The following is an 18,270-nucleotide window of genomic DNA, read 5'->3' as shown; positions in this document are numbered from 1 at the left end:
GCTGAGTTGTTTATTTTGAGTAACTCCAAGAAGGTGTGTAAAAATGAGGTATTATTTATCCCAGTGTAAAGATTGAATTTTTCTATAAAAAATTCTGTAAAATAGATGTCTATGTTTTATTAACTATGCAAAGGCATTAGCTGTGTGGAACACAGCAAAGTATGGAAAACATTGCAAAGAATAGGAATTCCAGAGCACTTAATTGTGTTCCTGTGGAATCTGTACATAGACCAAGAGTTGTTCGAATAGAACAAAGGGATACTGTGTGGTTTAAAATCAGAAAAGGTATGTGTCAGGGTTGTATCCTTTCATCATACTTATTCAATCTGTGTGTCGAGCAAATAATCTGAGAATCTGGACTTTATGAAGAAGAATGAGGCATCAGGATTGGAGGAAGACTCACTGACAACCTGCAACATGCAGATGACACATCCTTGCTTGCTGAGAGTGAAGAGGACTTGAAGCACTCGCTGTACCGATGAAGATCAAAGACCACAGCCTTCAGTATGGGTTATACCTTAACTGAGAGGAAACAAAAATACTCCCATCTGGACCAATAAGCAACATCATGATAAATGGAAGAAATCACGAAGTTGTCAAGAATTTCATCCTACTTGGATCTACAGTCAACACGCATGGAAGCAGCAGTCATGAAATCAAATAACGTATTGCATTAGGCACATTTGCTGTGAGAGACCTCTTTAAAGTATTAAAAAGCAAAGGTGTCACCTTGAGAACTAAGGTGCACCTGACCCAAGCCATGGTATTTTCAGTTGCCTTATATGCATGCGAAACCTGGATAATGAGTAAGGAAGACAGAAGAATTGACGCATTTGAATTATGGTGTTGGTGAAGAATATTGAATATACCATGGACTACCACAAGAATGAATAATTCTGCCTTTGAAGAAGTACAGCCAGAATGCTCCTTAGAAGTGAAGATGGTGAGACTTTGTCTCGCATTCTCTGGACATCTTATCAGGAGGGACTGGTCCCTGGAGAAGGACCTCATGCTTGGTAAAGTAGAGGGTCAGCAAAAAAGAGGAAGACCCTCAGTGAGATGGACTGACACAGTAACTGCAACAGTGGGCTCAAACACAGCAATGATTTGTGACCATGGCACAGTACTAGGCAGTATTTTTTTCTGTTGTACATAGGGTCACCATGAGTTGAAACCAATTGGACAGCACCTAACAATAACGACAACATAAAAAATTAGAATTTGGCTTTTTTTTGAAATACCGCCCCCCCCCCCCCCAGTTTGAAGGAGCAGATAATGAGTGGTTGTATTCTTTACCCCAGTTCCTACCAGTAGCTCCAGTGAATTGGAGGAACTGGCAAAAAAGAAGAAAATCATGAAATAATCCTATGAGATAGGACTGTTATTACCCCTGTATTACAGATGAGGAAACCCTGGTGACGTAGTGGTTAAGTGCTATGGCTGCTAACCAAAGGGTCAGCAGTTCAAATCCACCAGCTGCTCCTTGGAAACTGTGGGGCTGTTCTACTCTGTCCTATACGGTCGCTATGAGCCAGAATCGACTCGACGGCGCTGGGTTTGGTTTGGTTTGATTACAGATGGGGAAACTGAGGGATGGAGGCATTAAGTAACTTGCCCAAATTCATGCCTCCTGGAAATGATGGAGTCAGCATTCTGTCCTTATTTGGCAGGATGCGGGTCCTGCTTTGGGGGTGTAGGGTGTGGTGGGGCCTTGTGATTCTTCAGGTAGTTCTCACTGCTGTTTTTCACTGCAGGGTCCGAAAGATTTTAAACCTGCGTGTGTTTGAGGATGAGAGTGGGAAGCACTGGTCAAAGAGTGTGATGGACAAAGAGTACGAGGTGCTGTGTGTCAGCCAGTTCACTCTCCAGTGCGTCCTCAAGGGGAACAAGCCTGACTTCCACCTGGCCATGCCCACGGAACAGGCCGAGGGCTTCTACAACAGCTTCCTGGAGCAGCTGCGGAAGGCGTACAGGCCGGAGCTCATCAAAGGTAAGCAGGAAGGGAGTCTCCAGGACACTTCCAGGCACGGGGAGAAAGAATCTGCAGTTGCAACATCTCCTTTCCCGGAAAGTTTATTGTTTAGGTTTATTACTTACTTAAAACAACGTAATAGCTGCTGCTGCCTCTGTTGTTGTAGCACTTAACCTGTGTCCTCTGAATGCACCTGACACTGCTTACCGGTCTTCATTCCTCTGGTTGCATTTTGAAAATGTTCAGGAACCCAGAAGTACATCTGATATAGTGTTGCTTCTGTGGTTGTTTAGGTCAGTCCTATCCACTAGAAATACAGTGTGAGCCACAAATGCAAGCTGCGTGTCATTTAAGATTTTCCAGTAGTCACATTAAAAAGAATGAAAAGAAACAGGTGAAATTAATTTTAATAATTTATTTAACTCAGTATATCTAAAATATTATATTTTACCATGTAATCAGTATAAAAATATTATCAATGAGATATTCGACATTCGTTTTTTAACCTTCAAAACCGGTTATGTAATTTATACTTAGAGCACATGCCATTTGGACCAGCCACATTTCAAGTGCTCAGTAGCCACATGTGGCTAGTGGCAACCATATTGGACAGCGCAGGTTTAGGTCTTTTCTTACCTACGTGTCTTAGTTATCTAGTGCTGCCGTAGCAGAAATATCACAAGTGGCGTCTTTAAAAAGCAGAAATTTATTTTCTCATGGTTCAAGGTTTTGGCAGTAGGGAAAGGCCCTTGTCAATCTCAGCTTCTAGGAGCCAGCAGTCTTTGGAGTTCCCGGGCTTGTCGATTCATCTGCCTCCATCATCATCAGACAGTTCCTGTCTTTCCCGGTTTGTGTTGCCCTATCCCTGTGCCTGTGCTGCTCTTTATGTCACCCAGAAGTGATTAGGTTTAGGACCCATCCAGCACTGATATGTCCTCCTTAACATATAAAACCCTATTTCCAAATAGGATTATTTTCACAGATATAGGGGTTAGGACTTCACATATTTTTGGGGGATACGTTTCAATCCATAACGTTGCATATTGTTAGGAACAATAACCTGCTTTGATTAATCAAGATTTAGCCTAGAAAACATCTTAGAATAGTAGTCCTAGTTTATGGAAGAATTATGAACCTGAACGACTTTTTAAGAAGGACATTCGTCTCTAGTCTGATTGCACATTTCTGGGGGTAAATTGCATTTACTACCGTCCCAGAAAGAGAATGTTCTGCCCTTTTTTTCAAAAATAGTAGGAAAAATTATTCTGCTTCTTCTAGGGGTACACTTCAGTGTGAGCCCTTTCTTCATAGGGTGCTGCCTTAATGCCCTTTAGCAGTGGAAACATCCAGTAGTTGTTACCATTAACCCTATAACGTTTCCTGTACTTTAACTTTCTCTCTCTAGGTTAGACAAACCCAGGTCCCTTTTTAATTGGGCCTGTTTGCGACCTTAATTAGTGAAGTTTATGAAACGTGTTTTAAGCTCTGTAGCAGATCTCCATACTGTGGATTGTCCTTGGCGAGTGATGAGTGGTATTCCTATCCCTCTGTGACATTTCCTTTAATTTTTCTTTCACTAGTGTCCCTGGGTGGTGCAAACAGTTGAGTGCTCAGCTACTAGCCAAACAGTTGGCAGCTCAAACCCACCCAGAGGCACCCCAGAAACAGGCCTGGTGATCTGCTTCTGAAAGGTCACAGCCTCGAAGACCCCATGGAGCAGCTCTGCTTTGCACGCACAGGATTGCCATGAGTCAGAATCGACTCAGTGGCAACTAATAGCAGCAGCAGCAGGGAGTGTACAGCGTCCACTGGCTGTGGCCATGTGCACTGCTGGGCGCTGCGTGGTCAGGATGCTCCTGCTTTAAGTCAGATCCCACTTCACTTTGATTCTGCTAGAGCAGAGTGTTTGTCTTTTCTGGAAATATTCAAGTGAGAGCACTATTTAGGAGTTCCATCTAGGTCAGGTCATAGAAGTTGCCAGCATTTTCCCCACCCCATGTGTGTCCACCAGGATCCTCCGACACAGCTTTGCTGCAGAGTGTTTCTTCACTAGTAACTAAGTCAAGTCTTCTGAATAACTTTTGTTCTTTGCTGAGCCAAGGGTTAGCTGCTGCCAGCGGCCTTCTCTGCTTAATGTTGGTAGAATCATTTTACTTTGCTGTCTTTGGTTGATTTTGAGAATTGGCTTTCAAAATGGAAAGTCCTCTGTGAGCTGGAGGGATGTCGGAATGCAGTTGAACTGCAGAATACATTTTCGTTGTTTTAGGGTTTTCAGGGCTACTGGGGCAACTTTTATTCCTTCTCTGTCTCCCTTCACTGCCCCAGGCCATGTCCATGTTCCTGGAGTCACTACCGTGACCAGCCATATCTCTGCCCCACACGGACCCAGCAGTGGTTACTGAGCTGGACATCAAAGTCAACTGATCTTATCTTCCATTCTTTTGTGACCTGGTTGGTGATATGGCCCGAGCTGTGTCTCTGCATTTCCATATAGAATGGGAACCCTGGAAGGCAAGCCAGTTGTGGTTTGTCCTCATGCACTTTTATTATTACTAGTGGTTAGCATAACAAAGTACATCTGTTGAGGGCTTATTATGTGCCAGTCTGTATGCAAAGTAAACACTCTCGATTCTTTGTCTCCTGGAATCTTCACAGTAGTCTTATCAGGTGGGCATTGTGCAGCTGGGGAAACTGAGGTATAGTAGCGTCACCTGTGGAAGGTCATGTGGCACATAGGTGGCAGGCAGAGCCTGGAATAGAACCAGCAGCAACCTCCAGAGCCTGAGCTCCTAACCGCTGAGCTTCACTGACAAAATCCACGTCCTCTTGATCTCTGTCCCTTTCCTGTTACCATTTGGTGTTCATCAAGGCTATTGGGGCTCTCCTACCTCCTCTGCTATGTTCAGGGAAGTCAAGGAGGGGTTTTTGGACTTCCACTGGGCCTAGTAAGAGGGGAGCAGTATATCCTGAGGCCAGGTTGTCCTTTATTTCAGAGCCCTGCTCTTAATGCAGGATCCCTGGTAGCACAGCAGTTAAAGCACTCGGCTGCGAACCAAAAGGTCAGTGGTTCAAACCCACCAGCTGCTTCATGGGAGGAAGATGTGGCAGTCTGTGTCCGTAAAGATTTACAGCCTTGGAGAACCTATGGAGCAGTTCTACTGTGTCCTGTAAGGTCACTGTGATTTGGATTGACTCCGTGGCAGTGGGTTTGGTTTTGGTGAGTTGTTAATACAGAATTTTAGATCCTGTTTTTGCTGAGGGAAATGTTATTGGTTTTCCTCAAATCATATTTTTGTCCCTTCTTTATTGGTAAGGTACTGCTCATCTGCCAACCCTGCTACTGTTGTTAGTTGCTGTCGAGTCATCTCCGACTCATGGCGAGCCCATGTGTGCACAGTAGAACTGCTCCATGGGTTTTCAAGGCTGTGACCTTTTGGAAGCAGATCACTAGGCCTGTTTACCAAGATGTGTCTGGGTGAGTTCCATCCACCGAACTTTCAGCTGGTAGTCAAGCACTTAACAGTTTGCACCACCCATGGATTCAATCCTGGTTCTAGGCTCTGGGTATACAATGTTGAGCAGGAGAGATGCGTCCTTGCCTAAAGGTGGCTCAAGAATTTGAATTCTCTCAAAAATCTAAGGAAGAAATAAAAGCCAGTCTCATATAAGAATAGACATAAATACTTCGCAGCTCATTTTATGAGGGTAGCATAACTGTGATACCCAAAACCTACAAGTAAATTATAAAGAAAATAATAAGCCAATCTTTCTTATGAATTTAGATGGAAATATCTGAAAAAGAAAATAAACTGAATCTCTCGATACAGGAAAAGACTCATACATCAAGACCAAGTTGGATTTATTCCAGGAATGCAAGATTAGCTTAACATTTGAAAGTCACTGTGGTACACACACACAATGGAATACTCTTCAACGTTAAAGAATAATGATGAATCTGCAAAACATCTCACGACATGGATGAACCTGGAGGACATTATGCCAAATGAAATTAAGTCGATCACAAAAGGACATATATAGTATGTATATAGTAAGTCAAGAAAAGGTTTATACACAGAAGGAAACATTTTTCAGTGGTTACCGGGGCTGGAGGCGGAGGGAGGGAAAATTACTAAATAGATAGTAGGCATGTATTAATTTGGGTCAAGGGAAAAGCAATCCAGAGGGGGCTGTCAGTACAACATGGCCAAGACAAAGGAAGACACTGGAAGGAACACAAGAGTAAAGGGAAACAACAGTCAATACCATACATACACAATTCTGCGATAACAGTAATAACAATAATTTAAGAGTGGATACGTAGATAGGTGTGTAAGCCGAACAGGTGTGGGATGGTGTATGGGAGTACACCCACCAGCATATGTGGGTTTGGCAGAAGATATTCCTACATACGTATTTGTATGTGCTGCAGATACATCCATGTATATAGTGGGCAAAGTTAAGAAAACTTCATAGCCGTAACCAAACGCCTTGAGGGACTGGGTCAGTGGGCTTGAGGGCTTAAGACCGTAGGCTCAGAGGAATCTAGATCCGTTGGCATAAAAAAAGATAACATTTTTTCTCTACTTTGGTAGGTAGAGTCTGTGACCATAAAAGCTTATGAGCATGGATAGGAAGACGTAACGTAGTAAAAATGTCTATTCTACCAAAAGCCAGCTATACATACAATGCACTTCCAATCCAAATTCCAGTGACTTTTTTAATGTGATGGAGAAACAAATCACCAACTTCATATGGAAGGGAAATAAGCCCTGGATAAGTAAAGCATTACTGAAAAAGAAGAACAAAGTGGGAGGCCTCACTCTACCTGATTTTAGAACCTATTATACAGCCATAGTAGTCAAAACAGCCTGGTACTGGTACAACAACAGGCTCACAGACCAATGGAACAGAATTGAGAACCCAGATATAAATCCATCCACATATGAGCAGCTGATATTTGACAAAAGCACAGTGTCAGTTAATTGGGGAAGAGATAGTCAGTTTAACAAATGGTGCTGGCATAACTGGTTATCCATTTGCAAAAAAATGAAACCGGACCCATACCTCACACCATGCACAAAAACTAACTCCAAGTGGATCAAAGACCTAAACATAAAGACTAAAACGATAAAGGTCATGGAAGAAAAAATAGGGACAACCTTAGGAACCCTAATACAAGGCATAAACAGAATACAAAACATTACTAAAAATGATGAAGAGAAACCAGATAACTGGGAGCTCCTAAAAATCAAACACCCATGTTCATCTAAAGACTTCACCAAAAGGGTAAAAAGACCGCCTACAGATTGGGAAAAAATTTTTAGCTATGACATCTCCGACCAGTGCCTGATCTCTAAAATCTACATGATTCTGTTAAAACTCAACCACAAAAAGACAAACAACCCAATCAAAAAGTGGGCAAAGGATATGAACAGGCACTTCACTAAAGAAGATATTCAGGCAGCTAACAGATACATGAGAAAATGCTCTCGATCATTAGCCATTAGAGAAATGCAAATTAAAACTGCGATGAGATTCCATCTCACTCCAACAAGGCTGGCATTAATCCAAAAAACACAAAATAGTAAATGTTGGAGAGGCTGCGGAGAGATTGAAACCCTTATACACTGCAGGTGGGAATGTAAAATGGTACAACCACTTTGGAAATCTATCTGGCGTTTTCTTAAAAAGTTAGAAATAGAACTACCACACAACCCAGAAATCTCTCTCTTCGGAATATACCCTAGAGAAATAAGAGCCTTTACATGAACAGATATATGCACACCCATGTTTATTGCAGCAGTGTTTACAATAGCAAAAAGCTGGAAGCAATCAAGGTGTCCATCAACAGATGAATGGTTAAATAAATTATGGTATATTCACACAATGGAATGCTACGCAGCGATAAAGAACAGTGAGGAATCTGTGAAACATTTTATAACATGGAGGAGGAACCTGGAAGGCATTATGCTGAGTGAAATTAGTCAGATGCAAAAGGACAAATACTGTATAAGACCACTATTATAAGATCTAAGAAATAGTATAAACTGAGAAGAACACATTCTTTTGTGGTTACGGGAGGAGGGAGGGTGGGAGAGAGGGTTATTTACTGATTAGTTAGTAGATAAGAACTACTTTAGGTGAACGGAAGGACAATACTCAATACAGGGAAGGTCAGCTCAACTGGACTGGATCAAAAGCAAAGAAGTTTCCAGGATAAACTGAATGCTTCGAAGGTCAGCGGAGCAAGGGTAGGGGTTTGGGGACTATGGCTTAAGGGGACTTCTAAGTCAATTGGCAAAATAAATTCTATTATGAAAACATTCTGCATCCCACTTTGAAGTGTGGCGTCTGGAGTCTTAAATGCTACCAAGCGGCCATCTAAGATGCATCAATCGGTCTCAACCCACCTGGATCAAAGGAGAATGAAGAACACCAAGGTCACACGATAACTATAAGTCCAAGAGACAGAAAGGGCCACATGAACCAGAGACTTACATCATCCTGAGACCAGAAGAACTAGATGGTGCCCGGCCACAACCGATGACTGCCCTGACAGGGAGCACAACAGAGAACCCCTGAGGGAGCAGGAGAACAGTGGGATGCAGACCCCAAATTCTCATAAAAAGACCAGACTTAATGGTCTGACTGAGACTAGAAGAGTCCCGGCGGTCATGATCCCCAAACTTTCTGTTGGCCCAGGACAGGAACCATTCCCCGAACCAACTCATCAGACATGGATTAGACTGGACAATGGGTTGGAGAGAGATGCTGATGAGGAGTGAGCTGCTTGTATCAGGTGGACACCTGAGGCTATGTTGGCATCTCCTGTCTGGAGGGGAGATGGGAGGGTAGAGAGGGTTAAAAAAAAAAGTTTTGTTTTTTTTTTTTAATAGAAACTGGCAAAATGGTCACAAAAGGAGAGACTGGAAGGAGGGAGTGGGCTGACTCATTAGGGGGAGAGTAAATGGGAGTATGTAGTAAGGTGTATATAAGCTTATATGTGACAGACTGACTTGATTTGTAAACTTTCACTGAAAGCACAATAAAAATTATTTAAAAAAAAGCTTATGAGCAGCCATCTAAGATACAACTATTGGTCTCTTCCTGTCTGGAGCAAAGAAAAGTGAAGAAAATCAAAGTCTCAAGGAAACAATTAGTCCAAAGGACTAATAAAACACATGAATCACAGCCTTTACTAGCCTGAGACCAGAAGAACTAGATGGTGTCTGGCTACCACAACCGGCTGCTCTGATGGGGATCACAATACAAGGTCTTAGACAGAGTGGGAAAAAAATAATAGAACAAAATTCAGATTTATAAAAAAATACCAGACTGACTTATCAGTTAGAGACTGGTGGACCCCTGAGACTTATGGCCCTAAGATGCCCTTCAACCCTGGAACAGAACCCACTCCTGGAGATCACCTTTCAGCCAAACAGTAGACAGCCCTATCAAGTGAGCAGTAACACCTGTGAGGAACGTGCTTCTCCGAACCATCAACCATGCGAGACCAAAGAGGCAGCATTTACCCAAAAACAAAGTTCAGATGGCAGGACAGGAAAGATGGGCCGATGGAAATGGGAATCCCAGGGAGAAACAGGGTAGAGTGCTGTCACATTGAAGGGATTGCAACTAATGTCATGAAACAAAATATGTATAAATTGTTGAATGGAAAACTAATTGCCTTGTAAACTTTCACCCAAACCACAGTAAAATGTTAAAGAGAAAAATCAACATAATTAACCACAGTAACAGAATAAAGCAGGAAAATCATGATTATCATTAAAAAGCAGCTGATAGAATTCAGCACACATTCATGACACAAAATCTCATCAGAGTAGAAATAGAGGAGAATATCTTTAATCTGAAAAAGCATGTTATTGTTATTTCCATTCATGGTGACCCCATGTGTTTCAGAGTAGAATTGCACTCTGCAGGGTTTTCATGACTAACTTCTCAGAAGCAGACCACCAGGCCTTTCTTTCTTCCAAGGTGCGTCCTGATATCCACTGAGCAGCCCACAGTCCATGGTTGATTTCCGAGTATTGATGTTTGCATAAGAAATGAACTAGTGAAGACTTCCCAGCACCTGAGTCCACCGGCACCAGCACCGTTACCCGACCCAGGGAAGCCATCTCCTTGTGGGCGGAGATACTGAACAAGCACAAATATCTCTGCCACCTAAACCTAACCTAACCCAGTGCTGTCGAGTCGATTCCCACTCATAGCGACACTACAGGACAGAGTAGAACTGCCCCATAGAGTTTCCAAGGAGCGCCTGGTGGATTCGAACTGCCAACCCTTTGGTAAGCAGCTGTAGCAATTAGCCACTACGCCACCAGGGTTTCCATCTCTGCCTCAGCAGGATGCATGTGTTCCTGAAAAATCTCATGCTCTGCAAAGTTCCCACTGAAATGATTGGGCCTCGTGGAAAAAAACGGGTCAAGAGCAAAGCACTGAAGACTTGTGGCTGGGCGGGAGGGGCGGACTCTGCTTGGGGAGGGGTCCCCAGTGCTGCCCCTTGTTTCTCATTTCACATAATACAGTCAGAGGCCTCCTGGTGCCGGTGCTCAGGGCTTTTCTCTTTTCTGCTGAAGGCTGTCGTCTTACCCCGCTGTCTAGCTTTTTCTCCCATTCTATCCTGGACCAACTACTGTGACCCTGGTCAGAATGGCCAGTGGTGGTAGCTGGGTACCGTCTAGTTCTTCTGGTCTCAGGGTGGACGAAGTTGTGGCTTTTGTAGACTCATTCCTTCTCTGTGCTTTTGGTTACCTTACTGTTTTGCTCCTGGTGAGACGAGATCCGTAGTTGTATCTTAGATGGCTGCTCGCAAGCTTTTAAGATCCCAGGTGCTACTCACTTCACTAGGATGCAGATCCTGATTTATGTGAACTGTGTTATGCCAGTTGACTGAGTTGTCCCATGAGGCTGTGGTCCTAAGCCTTCAAACCCAGAGAACCAGTGTAGGAAGGTGTTTGGTTACGTCTGAGGAGTGTCTGTATTTGTGTCTTCAATGAATATGTGTCTGCACTCAGTTATTTGGATTTACACATACCTGTAGATACTTCTGGAAACCCTGGTGGCATAGTGGTTAACAGCTTTGGCTGCTAACCAAAAGGTTAGCAGTTTGAATCCACCAGGTGCTCCTTGGAAACTCTGTGGGGCAGTTCTACTCTGTCCTATAGGGTTGCTATGAATTGGAGTCGACTCGATGGCAACAGGTTTGTTTTTTTTTTTATATACATCTGTCTGTTCTTGCCTGTGTACGCATCCATACATGCTTGTATACCAGTTCACCTGTGCCCATGCATATGTGCTCAAATGCTTGTTTTCGCTTTGGTGGTGCTATGCTCATTACATCATCCACAATTGGTGCCACTTTCCCTATCACCATAAATAATCTCTACTGTATAAAGTGAATTTTCTCCCTCTCCCCGCCGCCATAACTGCCGTATTTATCTATTCTTGTCTTATTATAAAAGAGGGATCATGCAATATTTGTCCTTTTATATTTGATTTATTTCACTTAGCATTATGCCCTCCAGGTCCAACCATGTTATAAAACATTTTGCAGACTCGTCATTTTTCTTTATGGTTGTGTAGTATTCCGTTGTATGTATGTATGTACAACAGTTTGCTCATCTGTTCGTCTGTTGATGAACACGTCGATTGTTTCTATTTATTTGCTATTGTGAATAAAAAAGCAGTGAACATAGGTGTGCATATGTCTGTCAATGTCATCGTTTTTAGGTCTCTGGGTGTTTACCTATGGGGCAATTCTTACTCTGTCCTGTAGGGTTGCTATGAGTCAGAATCAACTTGATGGCAACGGGTTTGTTTTTTTGGTTAGGGTACATACCTCAGTGTGTGTCTTTGTCACTTAGTACTGCTGCAACAGAAATACCACAAGTCGATGGCTTTAACAAAGAGAAGTTTATTTTCTCACAGTCCAGTAGGAGAAATGTCTGAGTTCAGGGTGCCAGCTCCAGGGGAAGGCTTTCCCTTTCTGTCGGTTCTGAAGGTAGGTCCTTGTGATGCATCAGTTTTCTCTTGGTCTGGGAGCATCTCAGCATAGGAACCTCAGGTCCAAAGGATGCGCTCTGCTCCCGGCTCTGCTTTCTGGTGGCATGAGGTCCCCATGTCTCTCTGCTCACCTCTGTCTTTTATAGCTCAAAGAGATTGGCTTAAGACGCTATCTAATTTTGTAGATCTCATCAATATAACTACCGCTAATCCATCTTATTACATCATAGTGATAGAATTGACAACACGTAGGGAAGTCACGTCAGATTTTAAAATGACAGACAGTCATACAGTCATACAAGGGAATCATGACCTAGCCAAGGTGACAGATATTTTCGGGGAACACAGTTCAGTCCATGACAGCGTGGGATTGCTGGATCATAGGTAGTTCTAGTTCTAGCTTTTTCAGAGAGCGCCATGACGTTTTCCGTGGTGGTTGTACTGTTTTACGGTTCCATCAGCAATGGATAACGGTTTCAGTTTTGGAGGGGAGACTCTTGAGTCTGGCTTCGCCGTGGCCCTGAACATCAGATGGACTCGGGCCACAGTTCTAGTGCTATACACCTAGTCTGACCCTCCCACCTGAGGGACCCAGCTGCCAGGGCCTGGAGGGCCTATTATGTGCCCTTTCTCTAACCACCCAGTCATTGTCCTGGCCAAGCCACTTAGGGCACAGCATTCCTCTGGCCACTGGGCCCTGCCTGGGCTCTTGCTTTTGCTTTCTGGCCCCTGTGCTGGGTATCTCTCTGGTGCCGTGTTCGAATCCTTGCCCAGGCAGTGGCATATTGGCATTGGCCAGGCTCTCTGGGATGAGGGCACTGAGGAGCATTCCTGCCTCTATAGGAGCAACCCACACTGGAGGACCGAGTTGGCATAGGTGCCAGTGGCCCACCCAGGGCACATTTCCTCAGGCTGTAAGGTGCAGTCTGAGCCCGGCCGCAGCCCAGAGTGGTGGCTCCAGGCAGGGCAGTGGCACCAGCCCTTGTCTAGTGTTTATTTTGAGCCCTCAGTTCCATTCGCTTGCTTGATTCCTTAATGTTTCTAGCCTATACCCACGTTGTTCAAGTCTCCACCAGTGACGCCCTCTGCCCTGCCCAGGTTTGGAACAGGTCAAAAGCTAAAACAAAGGGGAAGACTGGGTGATGAGAATGCCATCTGGACGGCAGAGCTGCTCTGGGGAACTTGGATGGGCTGCCCAAGGGCTCACAATGCCAGCCCAGAGGGAGGCTGAGCCTGGCACAGTGGACATTTCAGGCTGGCTTTGGAGGGCCGGGGACATGGGCTGGCTGGAAGCAGGCCAGTTCCCAACATGGTGAAGAAGTAACAGTATGTGTGCCCCTCCTCCTCCCGTTTCTCTTCAGTAGCGTGCTTTTTGGGTGTGTTTTCCTGTTCTGTCCCTTCTCCTTGCCCGCCCCCTGTTTGTGCTTATGCCCACCATGGACAGTGTGATAATAGTAACTAAGATTTACTGAGCCCTGGTGGTGCAGTGGTTAAATCGTCAGCTGTTAACTAAAGGCCGGTAGTTCAAACCTACCAGCCGCTCTGTGGGTGCAAAGATGTGGCAGTCTGCTTCTGTAAAGATTACAGCCTTGGAAGCCGTATAGGACAGTTCTCCTTTTGCCTTTAAGGTCACCGTGAATCAGAATTGACTTGATGGCAATGGGTTTTTAAGATTTACTGAGCGCTGACCGTCTGGGCCCTCTGTCTGTGCTCCCTCAGGCACCTCCTCCACCCATCCCAGGACGACTTTCTTCCCAGGTGTGGGGGTCTCCCTGGCGTTTTCTGGCAAGTCAGTCAAGCATTTCAGAAGGGCCTCAAAACCCACCCTTGCAGTTAAATGGTAAGCAACAAATGAGGTAGTTCTGGGTCATGGTGTTGGGGCCTCCTGCAGCTGGAGAGTCTTTCCAGTTGGGTTCGGCTCCAGCTGGGCGTTTTCCCGTTGTAGAATGTTGCATAAACACCTCTGACACATGCCGGTCCTTCAGCTCTGGCCCCCATCTTGGGACTTACGTTGAAGAGCAACTTGATTCTATCGCTGTAGGAGCCCAGATGTACTTTTGTAGATACGTTTTTATTTTTTAAGATTATTTTAGAAAACGTATTTATTTTCCCTGGCCGCCAATATGATTTTTCTTGGGGGCTTTACTCTGATCCTGGACTGGAAAAAATGCTCCCATTTTAAGACCTCTTAAAACTTTTCTTTTGGATTTATTGTCTGCACAAATGGAAATTCAGAGAATAGTTCTATTCCAAACTGAGGAAAAACAGGAAAAGAAAATACATTTCTTGCTGTTTGGAGTGATGAACGTGGTGACGTATATGCTGTATATCCTGGCAACAGAAGTTCAAGGTCGGAAATAATTCCTTTCCTCCTGAGTCTGCCTTCAGCTTCCCCAAGGAGTGCAGACCAAAAACTAGACCAAACCAAACCAAACCCGCTGCCGTCGAGTCGATTCTGACTCGTAAAAACCAAAACCAAACCCACTGCCGTCGAGTCGATTCCGACTCATAGCGACCCTATAGGACAGAGTACAGCTGCCCCAGAGAGTGTCCAAGGAGTGCTTGGTGGATTTGAACTGCCGACTTCTTGGTTAACAGCTGTAGCACTTAACCACTGCGCCACCAAGGAGTGCAGCGGCTGAAATTCATTCCTAATTGTAGCCATAACTTTAGCATGCAGTTAAACACATGATTTCCTTCCCAGCTGACGTCTGTTTAGCTAGTCTGATATGGATAAAGTGGAGAGCCCGGTTTGTTTGAACGGCCACTTTGATCTGATAGTAGGTCACAGAAAGTCACCATTATTTGAGTATGTTTGGCTATCCAGGAGGAACTAGATCAATCTTGCCTGTAAAAAAGGTACACAGCTCAGGCACTTCCCACACGGGAAAAGTGCTGCTGTCTTTGTGCATAAGGAAACCAATAGTTGGTGCATCCATTTTGCTATAACCCTGCACGAGGTTAAGGATTGTTGGGAGGGTGCGACCCCAGCTGGGGAAGAATCCCAGGTGGATATTGTAGTGGCAGCAAGCAGGGGTGCCTGCAACTTGCCTCAGGTGGTAGAGGGTCAGGCGTCCAAGGAAACCCAGGTCTGAGGCCTGGTGAACCCATCAGGCCTGGGGCAGAGCCAGCCTCCAGGGTAGCCATGGGGATGGGAGGGGCTCCAGGCCCCACCTGCCCGCCTTGGCATTGGTGGGCCTACTCTCTGCTTTTCTCTTCTCAGCTTTTCCCAGAGGGTCACCTGCGCAGTGCAAGGATGTTCCATTTGAAATGAGGACTCCCTGCCCAGGGAAGTTTGGGAAACCCCAGAGTCAAAGAAACAAAAGTGGGTTTCTGTACTCAAAGGTATCCTGAGAACCTTAACTTGTTGCTGTAGTTGGTGATTCTGCAAGGGAGAGTTAAAACAAGTGTGATTTCCAGAAGTACTGAAGACACACCTTGCCAGGCACAGTTTGGGTGGCATTGCTCCGCTTGTGTGGACCCTCCTGAACTTACCTTTTGGTTTTGCACTGTCATACACTAGCTGCCGTCCCCAGCACTTGGCATGTACTGTCTTATTTAATTTTCAGCATGATTTAGGTCCTGTTATTAGTACCTGGGTTACAGATGAGAAACCAAGGCGTTGAGACGTTAAGAAATTTGCCCCAGGCCACATAGCTAGTAGGTGGCTGGGCCTCTCCTCTTGCAGCCTGACTCCTGGTGGCCCTTTTAGACTTAGACTGTGCGTAGCCCCATCCAAGAAGCCTTTTCTGATTCCCTCCCCAGGTCAGGGATGCAGACCCTTTTCTGGCCTTGAGGGCCGGGATCCGGCATGGCCCTCAATGTGCTGCCCTGTCACTATGACGCCTCTCTGTCTCGCACACTAGACTCTGGGGTCAGGAGTGCCAGCCAGGGCTGGTCTTATCTAGCACTGTGCTTGGCACATAGTTGCCAACTATAAGTGAGAACCAATGAGTGATTGCTAGATACGGACTGGATTTGATGTGCTCTCTTTGCGCTTTAGTGGTGGGCGGGGACAGAATTTTCTCTTAATTTTGGGTTAGAGAAATTGTTTTATCAGACATGGTATATGAGGAACCCTCTCTAGTTTTCAGGAACAGTGTGTCAGTATGTGCCATTAGCATGTTTAGACCCAGTGTTTAACAGAGGCTTTGATTATTCTACAGCCTCATCTCTCCAAGCATAGTTTTGGCTTTCTTTATAAATGTAATTCAGCATTTGGTCCTTGATCAGAAACAAACGAGTGGGTTGGGTGTCAGAACAGGCGGTTTGGAGTTCTTCCTCGCAGGCGGAGTGAGGCACTCTGTCAGAACAGCACAGCGGCTGGTTCCACCATGCAGCCCGGGGAACAGAGTGGCTCTGCGGCCTCACTTTGGTGGGCGGGGGAGTGGGGGGGTATGTGGGGCAGGGGCAGATGAGGGTCTTGGACCCTGTGTGCCAGCTTTGGGCATCCGGTCCTGTGAGGAGTGAGGTGTCTCCTCAGCTGTGCCCCTGTGGTGGCTTCTGTAGTGTGAGCTGCCTTTTGACTCCCCCGGTGAGGGAGCAGAGTCCCCTCCCCCAACACTGTACACCAGGGGAGCACGCAGGTCATTGAGCAGCAGTTTTATGAGGTTATTTTAGGGAATCTCCTAAGAGTTCTTTCCCTTTTAGATTTCATTTGTTAAAAAAAATTTAATGATGAAGCATACCGAAAATAGGTATCCGTTTACTTGCCATTTAGTTTGTCCAGTTCGCTTCAGAATCCCGCCCCCGCGAAATCCTGCCGACGGCTGCCCCTTCTGTAGCCTGTTGCTGCTCTCTTGCCACGTTAGGCTTTCAGAAGCGAAAGGGTCATAGGCCATCTTTGCAGTTCAGCCTCTGCCTTGACGGACGTAGCTCGGGTTTGTTCGCTGCCGTGTGGTATTGAACACGTCAGGTAGGGCTGTGCGTACGTCACTGAAGGGCAGTTAGATGGTGCCCACTGTTCTCCTTTATAAACACCCTTGAGCGTTTTCCCTTGTTTACATGTGTCAGAGTTTCCAGGCTAGACTACCCAAGTCGTCTAGGGTTTAGTCAAGTTGAACTTCGCTGATGCAGCGCCAAATGCCCTCTAAAGCGGTTGTATCAATTTGCCTTTCCACCGTTTTGCATTTCTGTTAACCTGTGTTCTTTCCAACACTGGTGTTACTGGACCTTACAGCTCCTGCCAAGTCTTTCAGGTATGTGGCGGCATCTCTGCTGTTTAACTTTGCGTTTCCTTCATTGCTTACGGGGTTGGCCACCTTTCCTGCATGGACTGGTCAGTATTCCTCCCCAGGTTTCTGGTCACTCTGGTCTAGGTGTGCTTATGAGACGGTGTCATCTGGTGTCTCCAATTCCTGTAACGATTTGCATTGCTCTTTCAGACGGCGAGTTTAGTGCCTACATGCAAGTTCACATTCAGAACGATGGGCCTGTGACCATAGAACTGGAATCCCCAGCTGCCTACGCTGCCACCTCCGATCCGAAGCAGGTAAGCCCAGGAAGCCCCGAGTCAGGTCCGGGCCCCCTCCCGGCCCCCGTCGTAGCTGACGGCTTTGGTTTAGTCTCCGGAGCCGTCTGCAGTCCGAGGGTACCACGGTCTTTAGCTGCTGTGGAGTCGGCTCCGACTGATGGCGACCCCGTGTAAGACAGAACGAACTGTCGCCCGGTCCTGCTCCGTCTTTCCTCGTCAGTGTGCTCGAGGCTGTTGTTGTGGTCACTGTGCATTTGGAGTGCCTTCTAACCTAGGGGCTCAACTTCTAACACGAATTGGACTCCAGATCTTTCTTCCGAGTCTGTCATAGTCTGGGAGCGCCACTGACACCTGTCCACCGTGGGTGACCCTGCTGGTATTTGAAATACTAGTAGCATAGTTGCAGCATCATAGCAACACACAGGTCACCAGAGTGTGACGCACTGACAGAGTGTGGTGGCCACCACCGTAACCTAGTACTTAATACATTCCTTCCCGGGCACGTTCAGCACGTCCACGCATCTGTTCAGAGTGCGTCTCTTAGTGCACCCACGGGGCTGGGGCAGCACTTCCCCTTGACTCCTCCTGCCTTTGAAATCCAGATATCTTGCCACAGAAAATACAGTGTCCTTCTTAGAGCCCAGTTCTTCCTCTGGGCTCCTGTTCCCCAGTGAGGCGCCATGCTCCCACAGGCCGCTGGGTGGCAGCAGAGTAACGGCACACCCCGACTGCCCCGGAGTGGCCAGGCACCTATTCGGACAGGATGGGTTACCTGGAGAAAATTTTATCACAAGTGTGG

The 18,270-nt window shown here is 45.8% G+C and overlaps 1 protein-coding gene across 2 annotated transcripts in view; it reads left to right on the top strand.

The window, feature by feature from the left end:
• The window catches only part of DTD1 (D-aminoacyl-tRNA deacylase 1), a 264,370-nt gene that overhangs the window by 17,401 nt on the left and 228,699 nt on the right, over positions 1 to 18,270 (top strand). For both annotated transcript variants that reach the window (XM_064275735.1, XM_064275734.1), the window contains exons 3-4: positions 1,755 to 1,990; positions 17,383 to 17,489. In XM_064275735.1, the coding sequence (XP_064131805.1) occupies positions 1,755 to 1,990; positions 17,383 to 17,489 (343 nt within the window). The remainder of the gene's footprint in view (positions 1 to 1,754; positions 1,991 to 17,382; positions 17,490 to 18,270) is intronic.

This window comes from Loxodonta africana, chromosome 24 (genome assembly GCF_030014295.1).
Source record: "Loxodonta africana isolate mLoxAfr1 chromosome 24, mLoxAfr1.hap2, whole genome shotgun sequence".
In the NCBI taxonomy this organism is placed as follows: Eukaryota; Metazoa; Chordata; class Mammalia; order Proboscidea; family Elephantidae; genus Loxodonta; species Loxodonta africana.
This window is presented reverse-complemented; position numbering and strand designations above follow the sequence as displayed.